This window comes from Anguilla anguilla, chromosome 6, assembly GCF_013347855.1.
Source record: "Anguilla anguilla isolate fAngAng1 chromosome 6, fAngAng1.pri, whole genome shotgun sequence".
Classification (NCBI taxonomy): Eukaryota; Metazoa; Chordata; class Actinopteri; order Anguilliformes; family Anguillidae; genus Anguilla; species Anguilla anguilla.
Window position 1 is genome coordinate 7932747 of NC_049206.1, and position 19977 is coordinate 7952723.

Sequence of the window (19977 nt, forward strand, 5' to 3'; positions counted from 1 at the left end):
TTGGGCCTCCTGCTCTCCAGCCTATTGCAGGGCATGTCCAGGTTTAAGGCTCAGGTCTCTCCGGGTCCTGAACCTTGCTGCTTAGGCACCGTGGTGCGGTGCTCTTTTCCAAAGCCGGGATGTTTGAGGCGAGGTAGTTACATTTACCATGCGCAACGTCCATTGAGCATATGAGCTCGTCCAGGGTTATTTAAGAAGTGAAGCGAGTGAACATGTTCATAGAGATATACTCACTGCTTCTGCAGTACTGTAGTGCTGCATAGAACAAGGAAAACACTGACACTTGAGGCCAGGCTTGCTAAAGCCTTTTTGCATGTGCAGAAGATGGGACATGTGGAAACCACTATGTTGACTAATGAAATTGGTTTGCTGGAGCTCAGAATCTGGCCTTTAGATAGTTTAATAAGAATTAGCTGTGCTGTATTAATACTGTTAAGGATGAAAGTCATAGGCAATAACTCTTATTTGGAAATATTTTTTCGTTTCCTTTGTTCCATCTTTAAGCCAGCCTCCGAGTGGCTGGTTCTTTAGGGTCCTTAGCTTGGGTGGGTTTCTCCTAATGCTCGTCTGTTATGCAGAGAAACCTCACGAATTCGCTGAAACTGTTTTTTGTAGCTTTTTCTTTGGAAAAGACGTGCGGGGGGAGAAAAACCCGCAGATGTTTCTCACTCACAGTAAATTTGATGTATTTGCGATTTTGATGTTTTTGCATCTGTTGCGTATAGGAAAGTAAACAGCCAGTTTAAATGAGTCATGGAACTGTGGATTCAAGCCACTGGCAAATATGACTAAATGAACACTGCACACGAATGCTTGCAAGTGTGTGTTCCGATTTTTTCTCAGCTGTTCCTTGGAACAAACCGAAAAACCGTGCTTCTTGGTATACGTTTGCTCCTGATGAACGTTGTCCATTTCATCGTCCGTTGTGCTCCTTCGGTGATGATTAACAGGCTGTGCTCAGCGCCTGTGTTCCCTGCTCTGAAGGGAGCGGGTCCTGGGCGATCTGCGCCGGTGTTGCCGTGGAGACGTCCGTGTGCGAACCGCGCTGCTGCTAGCTTAAGCTCCCAGCCGGCTAATTTGCGGGGCAGGTGTCAGTTTGCGGTTATTGAAATACGGGGCGTGTTGCCCGGCGACGGGAGCGTCTTCGCTGGGGCCCCCCGACGCCGCGCCTCCCCGCCGCCCCCCGCGCGGGGCGAGCCCCGGCCACGCCCGGAAGAGGCTGCTCAAGCTGTCAGCGCCCGGGCCGGCCGGGGTCCACGGGCCTGGGAGCGGGCTCTCGGAGAGCTCGTAAATACTTCAGGGAGCCGGAGCCACTGTAAATCCTGCCCTTAAAGAGAGGGGCCACAGCAGCTGTGAGCGTGCTGCTCTCTGAGAGGGGCCCGGAGCACGCACGCAACGCCACACACACACACTACCGCCACACACACACACATACGCACGCAACCGCCACACACACACACACACACTCACACACACACACACACAACCGCCACACACACACACACACACACACTCACACACACTCACACACACACACACACTACCGCCACACACACACACACACACACACTCACACACAACCGCCACACACACACACACATACACACACACGCACGTGCAACCGCCACACACACACACACACACACACACGCACGCAACCGCCACACACACACACACACACATACACACACACACACACAAAGACATTGGCATGCATTTACAGTGCCTTCAGAAAGTATTCACCCAGAGTTACGGACAGAGTTACAGAGCTCACTGTTTTAAATAGGAGAAACTGTCCTGAGGACACCAATCAATGCAGAACTTTATAGATCTGGAGAGTGGTGAAGCAGAAATCATTAGAGGACAGCAGACATTAAGTTACCCCTGGCGTTTGCCAGAAGGGATATGACAAGACCCTGAGGACTTGTGGAAAAAAGTGGGCTGATGGACCTCTTTTGGCACTTTGGCCCTCTCTGGTGAGAACCAAACGCAGCTTACCCAGGTAGCACCATCCGTACTGTTACAGTAAGGATGGAGGTAGCAGCATCACACTAGAGGGAAGCCTGTCACTATGGAGGGAAATGTGGATGTAGCCAAAAAGGGGAAATCCACGAGTGGAACCTATTTCAGTTAGCAAGAGAAACTCAGAATGGACTCGCGGTTGACCGTCCTATAGGACAGTGACCTCTGAGTGCGTGGCAAAGATCAGGAAGGTTTCTCTAGAATGTTCTAGAAGCCGTAGCTTTAATCCCATGGAGCGTCTCTGTGCCAGACTTATAGATCGCAGTCCCTCGGTGCTCTGCGTGTGACTTGGCAGAGCTGGAGCCCGTGTCTGTGAAGAGGAATGGGCACAGATTCCTAAATCCAGATGTGCAAACCGCGGACAGACATACCCACAAAGACTCTAGAGCTGTAGCTGCTGTCAAAGGTCAATTTACAGAGTACTGACTGATGTGTCCGCACACACACATTGCAGACACGTTAGACGTATACGCGCTGGCACTCACCGGCCCACCTGTGACGTTTCAGTTATCTTCACGTCTCATCTCAGAGCACTCACATAATCTTTCATTTATGTAGTACACATTTTCACTGATACTAAGAGCATATAAATAAAGTCCTTTTCCTAGGCAATGTGAAAATGACCCAGCCAATAGTATGCATTCAAATTGACCACAACCAATCATTGTCTCCGCTTTAAAAATTTTTTTTTTTTTTTACAAAAGCTGTTCTTGTGAAAGAGGCTCTGAGCTGTCGGGCATTCCTCCTCCTCCACGCGACGGGTCTTAAAACTTTATTGTCGTTTATCTCAACAGACATCTTTCGAGCGCGGCCGTGTTTCCAGTCTGTTTTCTCTCCCCGGCCTCATCCCTCGCTTTACGGGCCGTAGGGTGTTTGAACACGGGGGCGAGGGGCGTCAGCGGGACGTCCGGACTGTTTATCCTCATTCCGCTGTTTGTCTCCTCCGTGTCTAAATGTTTACTCGTCTGACCGTGTGTTTATACAGACTGGGGGACGGGGGGGGGGTGTATGGGGGGAGGGGGGTTTGACTTATGGACGGGGCGCTGCGGATGGAGGTGCCGTCGTCTCGAGGGGGTGACGAGCGGGGCGGGCTCGATATTCGGGCGATGCAGCGTAGGGCCCCGGGCCGGCCCGGTGGGGCCACCGGACTGACCCCGTGTTTACTGGACTCCCGGGCCGGCCGAGATTCCTCCGCCGGTCCTTCCTCGTCTGGTCTCCAGGCCCGCTCCTCCCGTCTGAGCAGAGCTGCGGAGTGCGGCGTCCGTATATCACCGTGGTCCTCCTCCTCCTCCTGCTCTGCGAACCGCGTGCCTGAGATATTCCTCCAGCCAGGCACCCGAGGCGTTTTAGCGAGCGGAGGAGCGTCGCGGCGATCGGGAGGCTGCTCGACGGCCTGGAGTCATCGATCCCGCCGCGTAGTCGAACCCCCCCCACCGAGGCGTGAGCCCGGGAGCGCTGTTGTGTCTGCCGAAAACGCCGCAGCACCGGTGTCGGGTTCCCGCCGTTTTCGCTGGAGAGGCCGTGTTGTCGTTCGTTTCGAGACGTTCAGGTTGCACCCGTTGCAACCCAAGATGTCTGTGCGAAATGTTCTTGCTATAACATGTTTTCGAGTACTGAACAGTATGTGTTCATTGGCTTGACAGCCAGGTTCGTAACAGTATATTCCCTGGATTGTCTGCATAAACAGAGGAAAATGGGGACTTTTCATTAGTGCTCTTGCTTACTTTAGTTATTTGAGTGTTGGCCATCCATGGGTTATACTTTAGTGTTATTGATTTTTTTTAAGAGGTTGCAAAGCAAAGTAAAAATGTTAAGCATATAAATGGTGATGACTAGTGTCCATTGTGACCATCTCTGCACACCCAAAGCCTCACTTAAAACCATCTTTTGGTGTGCAGAGCCTTCTTTTATTTTGATTCGTTGCTTTGTTTGGCTTTTAGTTTGAGCGCAGCAAACGGGTGTGTGTGCAGTCTGCTGTAGTCCTGTGTCCCAGTGCCTGTGGAACACTTAACCTGGTCCCGTGCAGCCTGGCCTTCTGCACGGTCAACGAAACCCGGACGTGTGGAACTGAAACGGGATGACCCCCCCTCCTCCCCTTCCCCTTCCTCCGGGGTTTTCCCAGGTCTTCCTTACACAGGTTGTGTGGGGTGGGGGGGGGGGGGGGGGGGGGCGGAGTCGGGCGGCACGGGAGCGCGTCCGCACGCAGGCCGGCCCCGCCCGCCGGGGGGGTTGGGGGGGGGCCCTCCCGGTCCTTTCCACATCCCTGCGAGCGCAGCCCCTGGGCTGAGGAGCGCGGCGCACATGTGATAGCGGTTGACCCTTTAATTGATTTTACAGCTTCGGAGGCAGCGGCGGCGGCCTCCTCCTCCTCCTCCTCCTCCTCCTCCTCCTCCGCGCTCCAGCGCGCGGCCTCTCGCATGTACTTGGCGCCCTGATTTACGAGCCGCCCGGAGCCCTATTCTTTAATTCCCTCTCCTGCTTCCCCTGATATACTGCCCCCCGCGCGCCCAGGGGTGAAATCAGAACGCAAACTTCAATTTCAAGCACCCGGTTCCCGTTCCCCGCCGCCAGAAACAGGAAGTAGCGCCGCCGGGCTAGCACTGAAGTAGCTAGTTATTGTTATTTATTATTGTAATCGTTTATTATTCGCGTGATTTACAAGCGTGTGCGCGTTTTGTATTTTGTCTCTGCAGAGTAATAACCGGAAAACTTTGTACTGAGTGTGTGTCGTAGGGAAAACAAAAAAAAACAAAATAGAACTAGGCCGAAAACCCTGCCTGCGTCACGACGGTAAAAGCCGGAGAGAAAAACAGGAAAATTAAACTTTCCTAGCACTCTGAAAGAAAAAAATAAATGAGAGAGAGAGAGAAGATGTTTGGGAGGTTTCTGAGCGGAGTCACACAGCACAGCTGTTACCCTGCTGCCCGAACCACCCAACGTGTTCCCGACCCAGTCTCCGTTGTTTTGTTTTTTTTTAATATATATATATTTTTTTTTATTTTTCAGGCCCAAATATTTACCCTCCGGGTCGAGGCGAGGAGAACAAAGACGGGGCTTCTCTGCGTGGCGGCGGGGTGGGCGGCGGGCGGCGGGCCACGGGCGGGGCGGTCGGTCGGTCGGTTGGTCGGTCGGCCCGCGGGCGGCCCCGCGCGTGTTTGACCGAGGCTAATGTTGACGCAGACTCGCTCCGTGACACAGACGCGGTCGGGCCGGGCCTGTCCCTCTTTGAGCGCTGCCGTGGCGAGCATTACCTCACGCCGCTGGGACGTGGAATTCGGCGTTTTGGGGGGTGGGGAGGGGGGGGGGTTGTAGGTTCAGTCGTTCGGTAGCTCGGCGCTAAACAATTCGTGACTCACCCGTTCTGGCGCGGTTTAAAGATTTTCTTCTTTTTTTTGTTTTTTTTTACGGCCCTGTTTGTGGAGTAACGCCGTAAGACGTGTGTGTGGAAATCCAGTCGAAGCGAACAGCGGGGAATCCGGTGAATCATTCATTAAAACGCTCTGCGGCGCAGCGTATAGTCGCACACGATTGGTGGGAGGGTTCGCTGATTACTCACGCTGTTTTTTTTCCCCCCTCTCTCCTCGGGTTTAAAAGAAACTGTAAATCTGAGCGTAAGAAGCCCTGCGCTGCTCAGTTATCCCCAGCCTTAAAGGTGGCTGTTACAGCCATAAATAACAGCCCTCTCCCTGTCTCCTAGCCCTGGGGCTAGCCTGCCCGTGCTGCTGCCTCCTTTAGCTGAGCCTTCAGTTAGCCCGCTTTGATTGAGCTCTTAATTGAATGCCGATTTAGGTTTGACACCCCCTGACAGGGTACCTGCCGTTTGTGCTTTTGTGAGCGGTGCTTGCGTTTTTTTTTTGTTTTTTTTGGGGGGGGGGGGGGGGGTGAGGCGGGGGTTTGTGCTAACCGAGCCGTACAGGTAAAGGCGTTTCTTCAGCCGAAAGCGTTTTGCGTTCAAGTTCAAACCCAGACGGGCTGAGCGGCTAACGGCTCAATCAAGCCCAATTAAACAAGAAGCCATGTGAACCAACGGAGAGGCTCAGCGCTGGAAAAAACATTAATGCGCTGTTACAGCGCTGGCTTAGTGGTGTCCCCCACCCTCCGGGTCCAGCGTGTTATGCTTTTCCCAACCGTGAAATGAATTGAAATCCGTGGTTTGATTTGGGGCTGTGTGTCGGGGATGGGGGGGGGGGATGTGGGGAGGGGGGGGTTTGGGGGTAGGGGGGCGTTGCCGTGGAAGCCAGGGGTCCCAGAGCACTTAAAAAGAGCTCTGGCCTCTTTCAAGTAGCCTGATGCAGAGGGGCCTGCTGCCGCCGCTGCTGCGTGTTTTTATTGTGGGATCCCGTCACATAAAGAGCACCTGTCGCTCCAGGTCCGGGGCCCAGCTGTCCGTCCTGCCTGGCCCCGCCCCCAGCCCCCGCCCCTCGCCCCCCGTCCCTCCACCCGCACGCAGTAAATACACCTTGACCCCCCCCCCCCGGCCACAGACGCCCCACAGTGATGTGAGATTATGGCGCTGGCTCGTAAATCCACCTTTAACGCCATTTACGTCCCGCTTTTTAACAGAGTACATTATTTGGGGAGGGTTGTGGGGTTTGGGGGGGGGGGGGGGGCGGGGGGGGGGGGGGGTTGTGCGACAACCCATTGGCTGCGCTTTGATGAAGAGCAGGCCGCTGTCATGTGTGGCCACGGTGCGCGGTGGGAGTGTGGGGGAGCTGGGTGGGGGGGGGTGGGGGGATTGGGGGAGTCCTGTTTTCCAGGAATAAGGGCGTCGGTGAGTGTCTGCTCAAAGCAGACAGAGGGAGCGAACAGACGCACCAGCGGCCCGATAACGACGGCCCGCTAACCACGGCCCGGCCGGCTCGCAGCTCGCCGTGACACGCAGAGGACGGTAGCCACGGTTACGTCCGCCGCGGTTACGTCCGCGGGGCCGGGCTTTTCGCGGTTTTCGCGGGGCTGGATCCGCCTCGCCCCGGCGATCAGACCGAGCCAGCTCCGAGCCGTCATAATTTACTCCTCCGCTTGTTTACGTTCCTTTCTTTTTTCCCCACCTTCTTCTACTACTACTACTTCTTTTTTTTTTTTCCCCTCTCCTCCCCTCTCTCCTCCCTTCGCTGTGTGATTTATGCGCCCCTGCATCTGGTTTAGAGATGTCAGCGTCCGCCGGCAGACGGGGCCCGTTTTGTTCTCAATGTTTCAAATCGCATTTTTCACCCGCCCCCAGGCCCCCCCCCCCCCCCCCCCAAAAAAAATCCGGTGGGGGGCGTTCCGTCACCGGGCCCGGGGACAGTGCGGGGTCCCGCTCGGTGAACGTCACCTTGGAAAAAACGGGGGAGGTGGGGAGGTTGGGGAGGTGGAGGCAGCGTGCTTTCGAGCGCGCCCGCACGCACAGAAGGATTCTGGTCACGGTTCACCTGAAACCCTGGTGTGTGAAGCGCCAGTGGACCGTGTTCCTCCCCCCCCCCCCTCTTTGAACCGCAAACACGTGCATCACTGTGGAGAAACATGAAAATATTTGTGTCCCGGCAAGATTAGTGGAATCTGGCCGCCGACGTTCTGCCGGGCGCTGCAGCCCAGGAGGCCCCAAGCCCGGGTGTAAACTGATGGATTTTTATTTTGGCCTGAAGTCAGCGCTGGGGTGCTTTCTCCGCCCTTCCAGAGGCTGCTGGGAGATTTCGGGGGCCCTCGGCGCGTTCCTAATGCCCATACCTCGCCGTCGCCGCCGTCGGTGGAGACGCGTCCGAATCCGAGAGGCGCGGTGAAACGGGGGTGGGGGGGGGGGGGGGGGGGGGGGGAGCGGGGACAGGAGCGCGGCGAATCTGCGGCCGTGGCAGGAAGCGGCAGGGAGGGAGAGGTCGGAGGTCGCGGGCATTCGCCACGGCTGGCCGCGCACTGACAGCACATGTGGCCCATGTGGTGCTCATCAGCGGGAGGATGTGCTCGGGGGAGCCACAGGAAACCCCCGCCATCACCCCCCCCAAAATCTCTGCGCGGCTGTGGGACGTCCCGCACACCTACTGCCGCGGCCCACCCGACAGGTGAGGGAGTCGTTTGGGGGAAGAGGTTGCTGGGATAGGGAGGCGGTGGTGGGGAGGGTCTCCTAATGTAGCCTTTAGAGATTTGAGACAGCTGAAGTCTGTCCTTCAGTAGGATTACATGCGTCTGAGCCCTCTGTTATGAAGTGATAATTGGGATGGCTGTTCATCTTATAACCCCCCTCCCCCAAACAGACACACACACATGCACATGCACACACACACGCACACGCACACACATACACACACGCACGCACACACACATACACGCACACACTCTCGCACTCTCTCTCATCCACACACACACACACACACATGCACACAAACACACACACACACACACACGCACACACGCACACATACACACACAAACACACGTGCTGACACTTGCACTCTCTCTCACACACATACACCCACACACTCTCGCACTCTCTCATACACACACACACGTACTTTCGCACGCACGCACACACACACACTCACTCACACACACACACACACTCACTCACTCACACACACACACACATGCACACACACACACACTGTCTGACCTCAGTAGGGTGGCGCATTATTCAGCAGACACGCTCATTAGCATGTATTACTCCAGGAGACACTGCCCTGCTCTTCCCTGTCAATCATATACCGGCCCTTTAAGCCCAAAGCACTGCAGCAACACGGCTTTTTTCACTGCACGCATATCTGGGGAAAAACAGGGAAATGACTTCACTGCTGTTGTCAGGCTGCTTTTATTCCCGCCAGGAGATTCTCCAGAGGTGCATGTGCACTGTTTTTTTTTTTTTTGTCACAGTACTGAGAGTTCATTGAAACGTTGATCAGTTAGTGTTTTGCTGAACATGTACCCAAATGTTTTCAGCTCGGTAAATGACAGAAAATGATGGGATTGTTGACATTATATCCCATCCTGCGGTTTTTAACCATCCCCTTGCACTAGGGTTGATTTTAATGTCACCTGTTAATATTGAATGAATTTTTTAAAATATAACCGGTTAAATATAGGTAGGTCACCTGAGAGCTTAGTTTTTTCCTGTAGTGTAGTGATAGAATTTTTATTATATTTAGATGATAATTCCAATTGTTGCTGTAGTGTGAAAGGAGGTTAGTTACAGGTGAGCATCATTGTTTTATGTGTGTAAGTAATAATCGTGGGATTTATATTAAAGTGCTCATAACCTGGGCCTTTCTGAACCACAGCGCTTAGTGTCCGTTGGTCCGTGTTCTCAGACCGCTCTTAGGCTAGCGCTCGCCGCTAACTGCTAGCCGCTAGGATGTGCTGGAATGTGGCGGAATTTTCTGGAATGTGGACGCGCTCGCGGAGAGGGGTGTCCGGGCACGGCCGCGATCCCGCCCGAGCGCGGGGGGGGGAAAAAAAGCGTTTGATCCCGCGGAGCAGGTGCGACCGTGACCGTGACCGCTAAAGTGGGCCCCGCCCCCCGGGGCTGAACCCCGGGGCGCACGTGCGCTGTGTCGGCTCTTCCCCCCAATCGCCGGTCGGCCCACGTTCTCCGTCCGTTCTTTCTCGCCTTTCGCCGCGCGTCACTTCTGTCGTTCCGCCGCCCTGTCCAACCACTGCAGACGTGTTGGAAAGGAGAAGACCGCAGCCGAGCGCTGTAAGCAACTCCTCCGTCAAGCATCCCAGTGGAAAATTCCATAGAATTCACTGTGTGGCGACTGGCGCTCCCTGTGAGCCTGATTACTTCCTGGAGGTGCCCCGTACGCCTCCATTTTGGCTCTGCTGGAGCTCTTAGGTCGTTTCCAGCACATCGGCGGCGGACAGTGGCTCGCCGGACAGATTAATTAGGCTGACCTCCGGGCAGCTGTTCCAGGTCCTGCGAGGGGGTGCCGGGGGGGTGGGGGTGTTGCAGAAGGGTCCCGGAACATTGTCGCGTCAATCACAGGCCGTAAACCAATTGGGGGGTCCAGCGGTGTTGGCATCTGACCAGTCGGGAGCGGTAGGCCGGCCTCGGTCGCCATGGCAGCCGGCCCCACAGACGGGGGCTTTGAAAGGCTGATGGCGGACAATAGACAGATACCAGGACATCCCAGCGCTTTTATGCTGCGGCCTCTGGGTTTTTTTTTTTTTGTGTTTTTTTTCCTCTCTCTTCATGACAGATGTTCTCATAAAGTGCTTTAAGGGGATGAATTAAAGAGGCATAAAAGGGGAAAATTAAAGACTGCGAATAACGTAAAGATAAACTTTGCCGTTTAATTAGAAAGCGTCGGGCTAAATGAGAGAATCTAAAAAATAAAGGGGTGTTTGCTTTTGCCGATGCCGGTTGGCCGTGAGCCTGCTGTGCTGCAGTAGGAGGTCTTTGTTGTGTGTCGGCCATGTATGGTGTCGTAGCGGCGCGTCCGCGGCTAACTAGCCGCCGCCTTCGCACCCCGACCCATCCCTCTGACGCGTTGTGTTCTGTCCCCCCCCCCCCCCCGACGCAGGCACCCCAGGATGCGGATCAGAACCGGGCTGCTGGACGCGCACCTGTACTGCCTAAAGAAGTCCGTGATCCACTTCCTGGCAGAGAACAAGTGAGGGGCTTTATCACTTTATATCACTTTATATCGCTTTATATCGCTTTATATCACTGTATATCACTTTATCTTCCTCCTGAGACTGTGTGTCTGTATAATGTACGTCGGATCCACACTCACACACACCCACATTTATACACAGGTTTTTTAATGCTTCTGAGTACTGTAGGTGTCACACACAAACCCCCCAAAAACCTGATATCTCTGGAGCATCAAGTTGTTTTATCCTCCCCCTAAGCATTATGGTCTTGTGGGCCTTTTTTCAGCACACTGACCACACACACACACACACACACACACACACACACACACACACACACGCCCGGTTGTGCTGGGGAACATAAGGCCTGTCAGTGTGAGAGTGGCCTGGCTGGAATGGCTGGGGGGGCTGGGAGGTGTAAACCTGTTTTACAGTGTGCTACCTGAGCAGTTTATGGGCTGCCAAACCCCCCCCCCCCCCCCCCCCCGTGCGTTAGGCTGGGAGGGGCCCCTCGGTCACAGCTGCGTTTGAGGCTCACTTCCTGCCTGCTGAGGTCACTCACCTGCACTGTGCGCGCTTTTTATTTTTAAATGCAGGCTTGACCGTCAAGGTTTACGGCCTACGACATGTATGACATTACATTTCCCCCCCCCACGTCAATGCACAGCGTGAATACAGTCTGCTTTTCCCCCTCTGTCTTTATTTATGTATTTTGCTCAATAAAGTCATTTCGTGGAGTGTTTTTTTTTCTTTTTTGTCAGGTATGGTAGTAGCTTTCTTAGTTTAGCGCATTTTACGTGAGCCTACATTACTCCTTGAACGGAAACAGAAAAAATATTTGTCTGTATTAAATATTAAGTCTGTCAGCCATCTCATCAGTGTTGCAAGGGATGATGGGAAATGTCAGTTGATTTTAGGTTGGCACAAGCCTTGAGGTTTCCTTTCCTGCAGACGAGATGGGTGAAGAAAGCATAGATGGAAAGTTATTCATTCTCAAGATTAAACATGGGGGAAAAAGAATGACATTTCCCCGGGAAATTAGTAATGAAATGAAAAGGCCTCATATTTTATTTTATATACTATATTTTAAATTCGGATGCTCTTTATTGGGAAATGAACGTCCCGCGGGACAGGGAGTCCTCCTCGTTAGAGATGGCGGGCGGTGGACGTCGGTTTCAGACGGCGGTCTTAGACCCTGCGCATGCATTCTTAAGATGACTGTGGAGTCCAGGGCGCTGGCTTTGAATATGAAACACAGGCTAGTAATTGCCTCCCCCCCCCCCCACGCCATCCCCACCCCCGGTACCCCATTCTCCGTCCGCCCCCCTAACCCCCCACACACACACACACACACACACACACACACACACGCACACACGCACACACACACAGTCCCTTTGTGCTTGTTAAACTCACATTGTGGGAAATGCGAACAGCTCCTTTAAGTGGTGTTGAAAATAAGCACAGGTGGCTTGTGCTGGGAGCCGCATTAATTCCCATTCAGCCGCGCTCCCCCGAATGGGGGTTTTCGCCGGGTTTACACAAATACGCACCGCGCCCGCTTGTTCCCACAGCTTCCCCACGCTTTGACATTTTAATTCAGACTTCTCCTGATATAAATATCATTTTGCCTAATCTGCCCCCCAGACTCTGAGGCACAGAAAGCCCTGTTTCCCCCCCCCCCCTCCTCCCCACCCCCACCTCCCCCCTCCCCTTCTTCTCTTCAAAGTGGGTTGACTTTTTTTTTTTATTCAGCTTTTTTTTTCCTCATTTTCTTTCACTTTCTCTCTTTCTCCTCTCTCTCCCCTCTCTCTCTCTCTCTCACTCACCCTCTCTCCCTCTCTCTGTCTCTCTCTTTCTGTCTCTCACTCAACCTCTCTCACTCTCTCCCTCTCTCTCTCTTTCCCTCTCCCTCTCTCTCCCCCTCTCCGGGGTGTTCCTGCTGCAGAGCGTTCAAGAAGAAAAATGGACAGAGTAACTGTTGTTTCTTTCTCTGCATTCAGATGGAAATTCTAATCTCCCCTTTAAAAAGAAAATAAGAAAGCGAGGGAGAGAGGGGAGAGATAGAGAGGGACAGAGAGAGATTGAAAGTGAGGGGAGAGAAAATTAAATTGCCCCCGCGGGCTTAACATGGAAGTTTGAAAACACGACTCGGGCCCTGATCCTTTTTAACCTGTGTGAGACCCGTGAACCCGCCGACGCGGCGGATTGAGATGAACCCCGCCCGCGTGAGCGCATGTTCTCGCCCCGCGCCCGACCGCCCCCCCCCCCCCCCCCCCCCCCAACGGAACGCCGCGCGCTCGTAAAATTCCGCGCGGATGCCAGCCGTCGACGCGGCGAGCGATTTTTTTCTTTTTTTTTGTCGTTCCCTCACCCCCGACCCCCCACCCACGTTGGCGCAAACCTCATGCCACCCCGCGCAGCGCCCGGGACCTCCACCAGTCCCGGCGTTCCTGGCGACGCCGCTCGGCGTGGCCGGGAGCAAATGGAGTGTTCTAATCGGCTGTGGCAGCGCCCGTAGATTTATAGCGGGGAGAGACCGTCACATGACCTGAATGTAAAGTACGTTTAGCGAATGTCCTGGGTCCCAGTGTTTTTCTTTCTTTTTCTTTCTTTCTTTCTTTCTTTTCGCTATGCAACGCCCTTTGGCTTTTGTACTAGTAACAGTATTTTGTCCGTGTTCTTGCCATTTTTAAATTTAGGGGTTACTGTCAGAATTTTACATCAGATTTCTAATACTTTTCTTCTCAAGAATGGGGGAAAAAAATGCTTTTGCAAACGGAAAACTGTGGGGTTTTCTGAATTATCGATTGTTCTCCTAGGTCCATCTCTTCCATTCGTGGTGAACTGGTTCCTTATTTGGTCCGCAAACAGTTCTCGAAATCTGTCAGCTCACAAAAGAACAAGGAGGATTTGGATCAGAACCAGAAGAAGGACACAAACACAAACACGGGTAAGCTTCCCCTGTAGCCATGCCAACCTTGGTCAAGGAAGCAGGTATATTTTTCACTTTATCCAAACCCTTTAATTAGATCCATAGGCAGGGCTCAGCCAACCTTTTTGCACCTTAGCCTGAGCTCAGTGAACACTTGTCTTTGTCCAACTTTTGAATTTCAAACATATAGCTTGTCACTTGAGCCGTTTTATTCGTACACCGCTTGTTCAGAGACACTGGCACAAAGACGCCTTATAGAATATCGGAAAGTCAATGTTAAGAGCCAGGAGAGTCCAGGCCAAGGCCTCGGTGTCATAGGAGGAGATGGTGAAGGGGCGAGTCTGACCCCCCGACCCCCTCTCTGCCCAGAGATCCACATCTCCTCCCCGGACGAGGAGCAGCTGCAGCTGGCGCGGGAGCGGTCCTGCTGGAACGATCACCGCGGTGACATGTGCGAGGCCTACCACGGCGGCAGGCTGCGCTGCTACGTCCACATCATGGAGGAGGGCATGTGCTACCGCGTCAACACGTTGGCGGCCTACATCGAGGCCAACCGCATGGTGAGTGGGGGACGGGAACGAGGCCGCCGGCAGCCTCCGGGTTCCAAGCCCCTGGCAACTGGAAGGCTCTGGGTTCAAAGCCCCTGGCAACCGGCAGGCTCTGGGTTCAAAGCCCCCTGGCAGCCAACACATAAGAAATGTGGTACTTAACCCTTTATGGTGTAAGATCACAAACGTGATTAGAATGTTCTTAACTGAACATTCTAATGCTGATGTCACAGTCACCACTCGTGACTCAAGGCACTGGAGTTCTAGAACACCGAGAATTTTGAAAAAAAACATTCTATAAAACCAGCTCTTCAAAGGGTTTTAAATGCTGGGCTTCACAAAATGCAGCTGTCTGATTGGAGAGAGGGTAGGAAGGAGGGGCACCAATGCAGTTGCATGAGAGAGCAAAACATAGTGAGGCCTCTGATGATAAGATATTATAATAGAATTGCCTTTGGTTTTGGGGCTTCCATACCCAATGCCTTTGAAAATGCAAGTAAGCCTTGCCTTCATATAATGTCTTATGGATTATGTTATACTGTATTGCATTATGTTTTATTATGTTAAATTATTTTTTGTTATGTGATATGAAAAACCTGAAACATTACTGGTATGCATACCCAGTGGTGCATCCTGGTGCCTTTCCCACCATGCACAGTTATTGGAATTGGGAAGTTGTGCCTTGCTGGGAATCGGTTCATGTACGAAGACAGAAACTTTTGAAATCAACAATACAAATCATTATGTAATGCTTACAGAATACAGGATCGAATTTAAATTTGCAGAACTGGTCGCTGAATTTGGAGAATCGGTCATTGGATTTGACAAATCGGTCGCTGGATTTGCAGAATCGGTCATTGGAATTGCAGAATCAGTCATAGTCTTTGCAGGGTACTGTGTGTCTTTGCGCATGTATATAAAACACGAGAGAGCGTGAGGGAGCGAGTCAGGCATGGAGATGAGGGCTTGCCAGTGTGGGTGGGGCTTTTCGGGGTCACATGGGGCCAGTGGTCTCCAGAACTGTCTGAGACGGCCCGGTGGAGGGACACAGCAGAGTAAGCACCTGACTGCAGCGTCTGAGAAGCAGTATTACCATGACAACTGCGCAGACATACAGTAGATGCACGTGATGAAGTTCGGGATCAGAAATGGCCTCGGAAGTGGTGCATTGTGGGAAAGGCTCTGGCGTGGTTCAGTTTCCACTCTGGCGTAACGTAAGGGAATGAGTGTCCCTCATGACCGCACCATGACCGCACCATGACCGCTGACCGCCGGTCTTTACCGTCTGTCCCAGGCCCCCAAGCTGTCGGAGGAGCCCCCGGTCCACCCGTCCGCAGTCATCTACGAACGCAGTCTGGTGAGGCGGGGCAGGGTGGGGGGGGGTGGTCGGGGGGGGGGTTGGGGGGCGTTCTGATTGGTGCCAGGCTTCACTCTTTCTTCTCTGTCGGTGCTGAGGGGGCGGGGCCAGGCCCCCTCCCCTCCCCTTCCTGCTCTGCTCCACTCGCTGGCTCTGCTTGTCTCCGCCCACTCTGTCATCAGGTCTGATTACAGCCCGTGCCTGTTACCACGGCAATCAGGAGCCCAGATTACCCAGATCTGTTTGATGGCCTGTTCGTGCGTTTTGGGGGGGGGGGGGTTCTGGATTGCTGTGATCCAGCAGATTTTCCCTCCGCTTTTCCTCCTTTGATTCACGCCAGACGTTCGCCAGCCAGGCGCAGGAATCAAAGGGCTGCAGGAGAGCTTCAGAATCCACTGGATTTGGTGCTCTGTGGTCAGGTCACATGGTGGCATAATTGTTGCCATAGTAACCGCCGGCTCAGAGGGTTGCTGGTTCAAGTCTCAGATGGAACGCTGTGCAAGGCACCTTACTTGAGTAACAGATGGGGGCTAGCTGTGCAGATGGGTCACGTGTGAGGTATAAAATTTAAGTGCTGTGAGATAAGATAATTAGAGAGATTTGGAGAAAAACCAGAATGTCCTTCTCAGTGACGCAAGTTACTGTAGATGTACAACGCTTTGAACTCAGATTCGATGACCCATGTGAATCATGTAAACCAGACGACTTTGGGGGGGGGGGGGGGGGGGTTGGCGAAACAAAACAAAAAAAAGGCTTTGTGGAGGAAAAACCATTTATCTTGTTTGTTCACGCTGATGTGTCTCTGGGTTTGTGAACATTCCCACAACGTGTGCGTAAGCTAGCATTACGCCATTCCTGGCTAACCATGTAGCGCTGCATCTTTATGTAGAGTTAAATACATACATGAAGTTTTGTTTTCCCAATTCACGATAATTAACAATAGTATCAAAATAATACATCATTACTAATTAAATTGGCCACTAGCAATATAGTACTTTTGCATGTTAGTTAATGATATTATCGAGCATGAGGAGGGAAATTTAGCCTGTTGGCTGATTTACGTCATAGTATTCCAACAATAGGTTGTTTGAAGCCTGGCTGCAGGCTAGGTGGTAACAACGTAGGCTACATACATTAGCTGTATGTTATTTAGCTGGTTTACCGATACTGGTTTTATTTGTCCATTTGCTAGAAATAATCAACGTAACAACCTGTAACTGGCTTCCTAATTCATGTTAGACCTCATTTTAATCTCAGTGTTCACAATAACTGCTGGACCCTGTTCTCTTTGGGCTCAAGCTAAATGAAATCACACAGACTACAGTGCAGATGTTTCCTTGACAGTGAGCGACAGTACACAGGCCAGAGTGAGATTAATCGTTTTTACGCATCAGTTATAAGGTGGGTGGATGTGAAGAATCCAAGCACTATACCGCCAATTATCCCTGTTCAACAAAGTACAAGCAGTGTTCTGAAATTCAGGTGTGGCTCGCACAACAGTGGGAAAACTCTTGATGTTTTTATAAACGAAAGCCTCAAAAAAATCTTCCTTTTCCCTTTAACTTCTTTCATCTGCCGAAATATTTCCACACATTGTGTTTGGTGAATAATTGGCATGTCCCTCCAAGAAATGAGTTCCTGCTGCAGTTAAACATCTCTGGGTTAATGTGTGTGTGTGTGTGTGTGTGTGCGTGCATGTGTGTCATTTATCATTGAAACTATGCTAGCAGTCAGCCAGGAGCCATTGTTGCATGTACTAATTATGTAACTTTGACTTGTGTGACCACCTGTAGCCTAATATGTGTTTTTTCCCCCTTCTTTTTCTTCCGGAAGGTTGGCGCTGACAGCATAATTGGACCCTCCTGTCAGATTTCGGACAAGACGTCGATCAAGCACTCGACGATAGGGGCGTCCACGGTGGTCAAGGAGAAGGTCAAAATCGCCAACTCCATAATCATGAGCGGAGTTACCATAGAAGAAGGGTGAGCTCTCCTCTTTCCACAGCCTCTGCTATCTGCGCACGTATCCCTCTGACGGGGGGGCCTACTTAACCCTGGTCCTGGGGGAGTGACGGGGCAGCTTTATCAGTGAAAGCTGATTGGTTGAGAGATTAATCAGTCAGCGGCAGAACACTAGTAAGCTGTGTATGTCTGTATGCATCAGTGCACAGCACAATTAAGTCAACGGAGTTTGTGAAGGCTATATATGAACACTATTAGTCTTAAAAGCGCTCTTATCAGAGTAGATTTTGCAGTGAACACCTCGCTGTGTGTTTGTGTGTGTGTATGTGCGTGCTTGTGTGTGTGTGTTTGTGAGAGAGAGAGTGTATAATACACTACCAGAGTAGACTCCCCCTTGTGGAGCAGTAAAAGTACTCCATTAAGTCTTACTGCCCCCCAGAAGCGCCGAGCTCACTGCCACACTGCTGTGTGTGAGAGAAGGTGGTAGAAATCTGGGGGGTGAGCCTGTGGATGGTGAACCCGTCCCGCCGTCCGAAACAAAGCCATAATCGCGGTTTATCAGGCCCGCGATCGCCCTGACGTCTTCCACTGCCACACAGGGCATGAATTTTGTCCTGTGCAGGGGTTTGTCTGCATGTACGTTTGTGCGCGAGCGTGTGTGTGTGTGTGTGTGTGTGCAATCCTTCGCCAGCCGGCCAGGTGAGCGCTACACCCCCCACTGAGTGACTCAGAGCAGGTGGCTCAGACCGCTGCCCTGGGGGGCCCTGGGGCTGCTGAGAGATCCTCAATCACCAGGCCATGGACCTGCCTCAGGCCCTGTGTACTGACATACCTACAGACGCCTCAGGCCCTGTGTGCTGACATACCTACAGACGCCTCAGGCCCTGTGTACTGACATACCTACAGACGCCTCAGGCCCTGTGTACTGACATACCTACAGACGCCTCAGGCCCTGTTTACTGACACCTACAGACGCCTCAGGCCCTGTTTACTGACACCTACAGATGCCTCCGGCCGTGTTTACTGACACCTACAGACGCCTCCGGCCATGTTTACTGACACCTACAGACGCCTCAGGCCCTGTGTACTGACGTAGCTACAGACGCCTCAGGCCCTGTTTACTGACATACCTACAGAGGCCTCGGGCCCTGTTTACTGACATACCTACAGACGCCTCAGGCCCCGTTTACTGACATACGACAGATGCAACATTAGGGCCAAATGTTCTCAATGCACATTTAAATCAGCAGAAAGCTTGAGAATCATTTCCCTGGGAAATAGAAATTGAGTATGCTGTTCCTTACTGTACCCTTTCACAGGCTTGATTATTGGAGTAAGTTATTGGTTTTCCTACAGAAAAAAAAAATCTTAGTTTGCTTTCACATTTCACAAGTTCTGAAATCGGCACATGGCGTTCCTCATCTCCAGTTTATGACCAATAAATGGGCCCTTGATTTATAACCGCCTTCAACAAGTTTGTTTTATCTCTGTACAAGCCATCAAAACTTCTACGTGCGGTTGCCCTGAGACAATGAGGCCATTCATTTTGCGTTGACATTCATATTTCTTCAAATCTTTGTTGGAACCAAAGCGCACCCAATTGCACTTTGTTATTATCTGCTTCCAGCTCCCAGAATGCACTGAGAAGCTGGTTAGAAAAAAAAAGGGCATGCAGATCAGCTGCAGCCACACACAGCGTGAGCATTTGGGCTTTGTGTTAAAATGGTTTGCCAAATTGATAAAGAACATTTTTTGTATTGAACAATAAACAGCCCAGTTTTTAGAAGTGAACGCACTAACATCCACTGGGAGATGGAGCAGTGATTTCTGGGTAATGTATGAGGTTTAGATAACCACATGCAGATTCAGAAATCACAAAAGTATTTTTGATTGCCTTGTGTTCTTAGTTATTAAAACCAACAGAGAGGTTTTCCATATAGACACCTACTATGATAATGGTAATGACTAACATATTACATTTCAAATATGTGATGAAGGTGTCCTTTAATATAAAATAACAGTATAGCCCACAGCCACTGTGTACAGCATGTTTTAACACATGAAACAACCGCATCCAGATTTTTTTTTTTCAAACTGCAGTCACCTCAGTGTGCAGTTCTGAGTGTGTTTTACCGACCTTTCTGTAAATCCTTCAGCGTTTGGTATCTGTGCAACGCTTTCCACTTTTAGCCGATCCATATTTTATAGTCCTGCTTTTTTTTGGGGGTCCCGCATGGGTGGGTGGCATGGGGCCCCCGAATTCTACCAGCCATTCAGCTGCCCTATAGTCTCTGTGCGCAGATGCTTCTAGAAGCTGGTGGGAGTTCTGGAGCGGGGGGGGGGGGGGGAGGTGGGAGGGGATGGCAGGGGTCTGCTGCTTCTGTTTTATGTGCTGGGGTGGGGTGGGGTGTGGTGGGGGTGCAGGGGGGGGGGATCGGGGGTCGCACATTAACAATGTCCATTAGCGCCCAGTCAACCAGAACGCGGTCACAATGCAATACATAAACAGATAGGTGATGAATATAGATGGCTCCGCACTCTTCCCTGCGCACCGTGTGCTACCATTCCTGGCAAAAAAGGGGGACGTTCGGCTTA

At 52.0% G+C, this 19977-nt stretch overlaps 1 protein-coding gene across 2 annotated transcripts in view; it reads left to right on the forward strand.

Annotated features, from left to right (window-relative positions):
* The window catches only part of eif2b3 (eukaryotic translation initiation factor 2B, subunit 3 gamma), a 44103-nt gene that overhangs the window by 15748 nt on the left and 8378 nt on the right, over positions 1–19977 (forward strand). The window contains exons 6-10 of one of the 2 annotated variants that reach the window (XM_035420173.1): positions 10509–10598; positions 13404–13534; positions 13886–14076; positions 15359–15421; positions 17255–17403. In XM_035420173.1, coding sequence (XP_035276064.1) covers positions 10509–10598; positions 13404–13534; positions 13886–14076; positions 15359–15421; positions 17255–17403 — 624 coding nt within the window. The remainder of the gene's footprint in view (positions 1–10508; positions 10599–13403; positions 13535–13885; positions 14077–15358; positions 15422–17254; positions 17404–19977) is intronic. The other variant, XM_035420174.1, reaches the window with a different exon arrangement.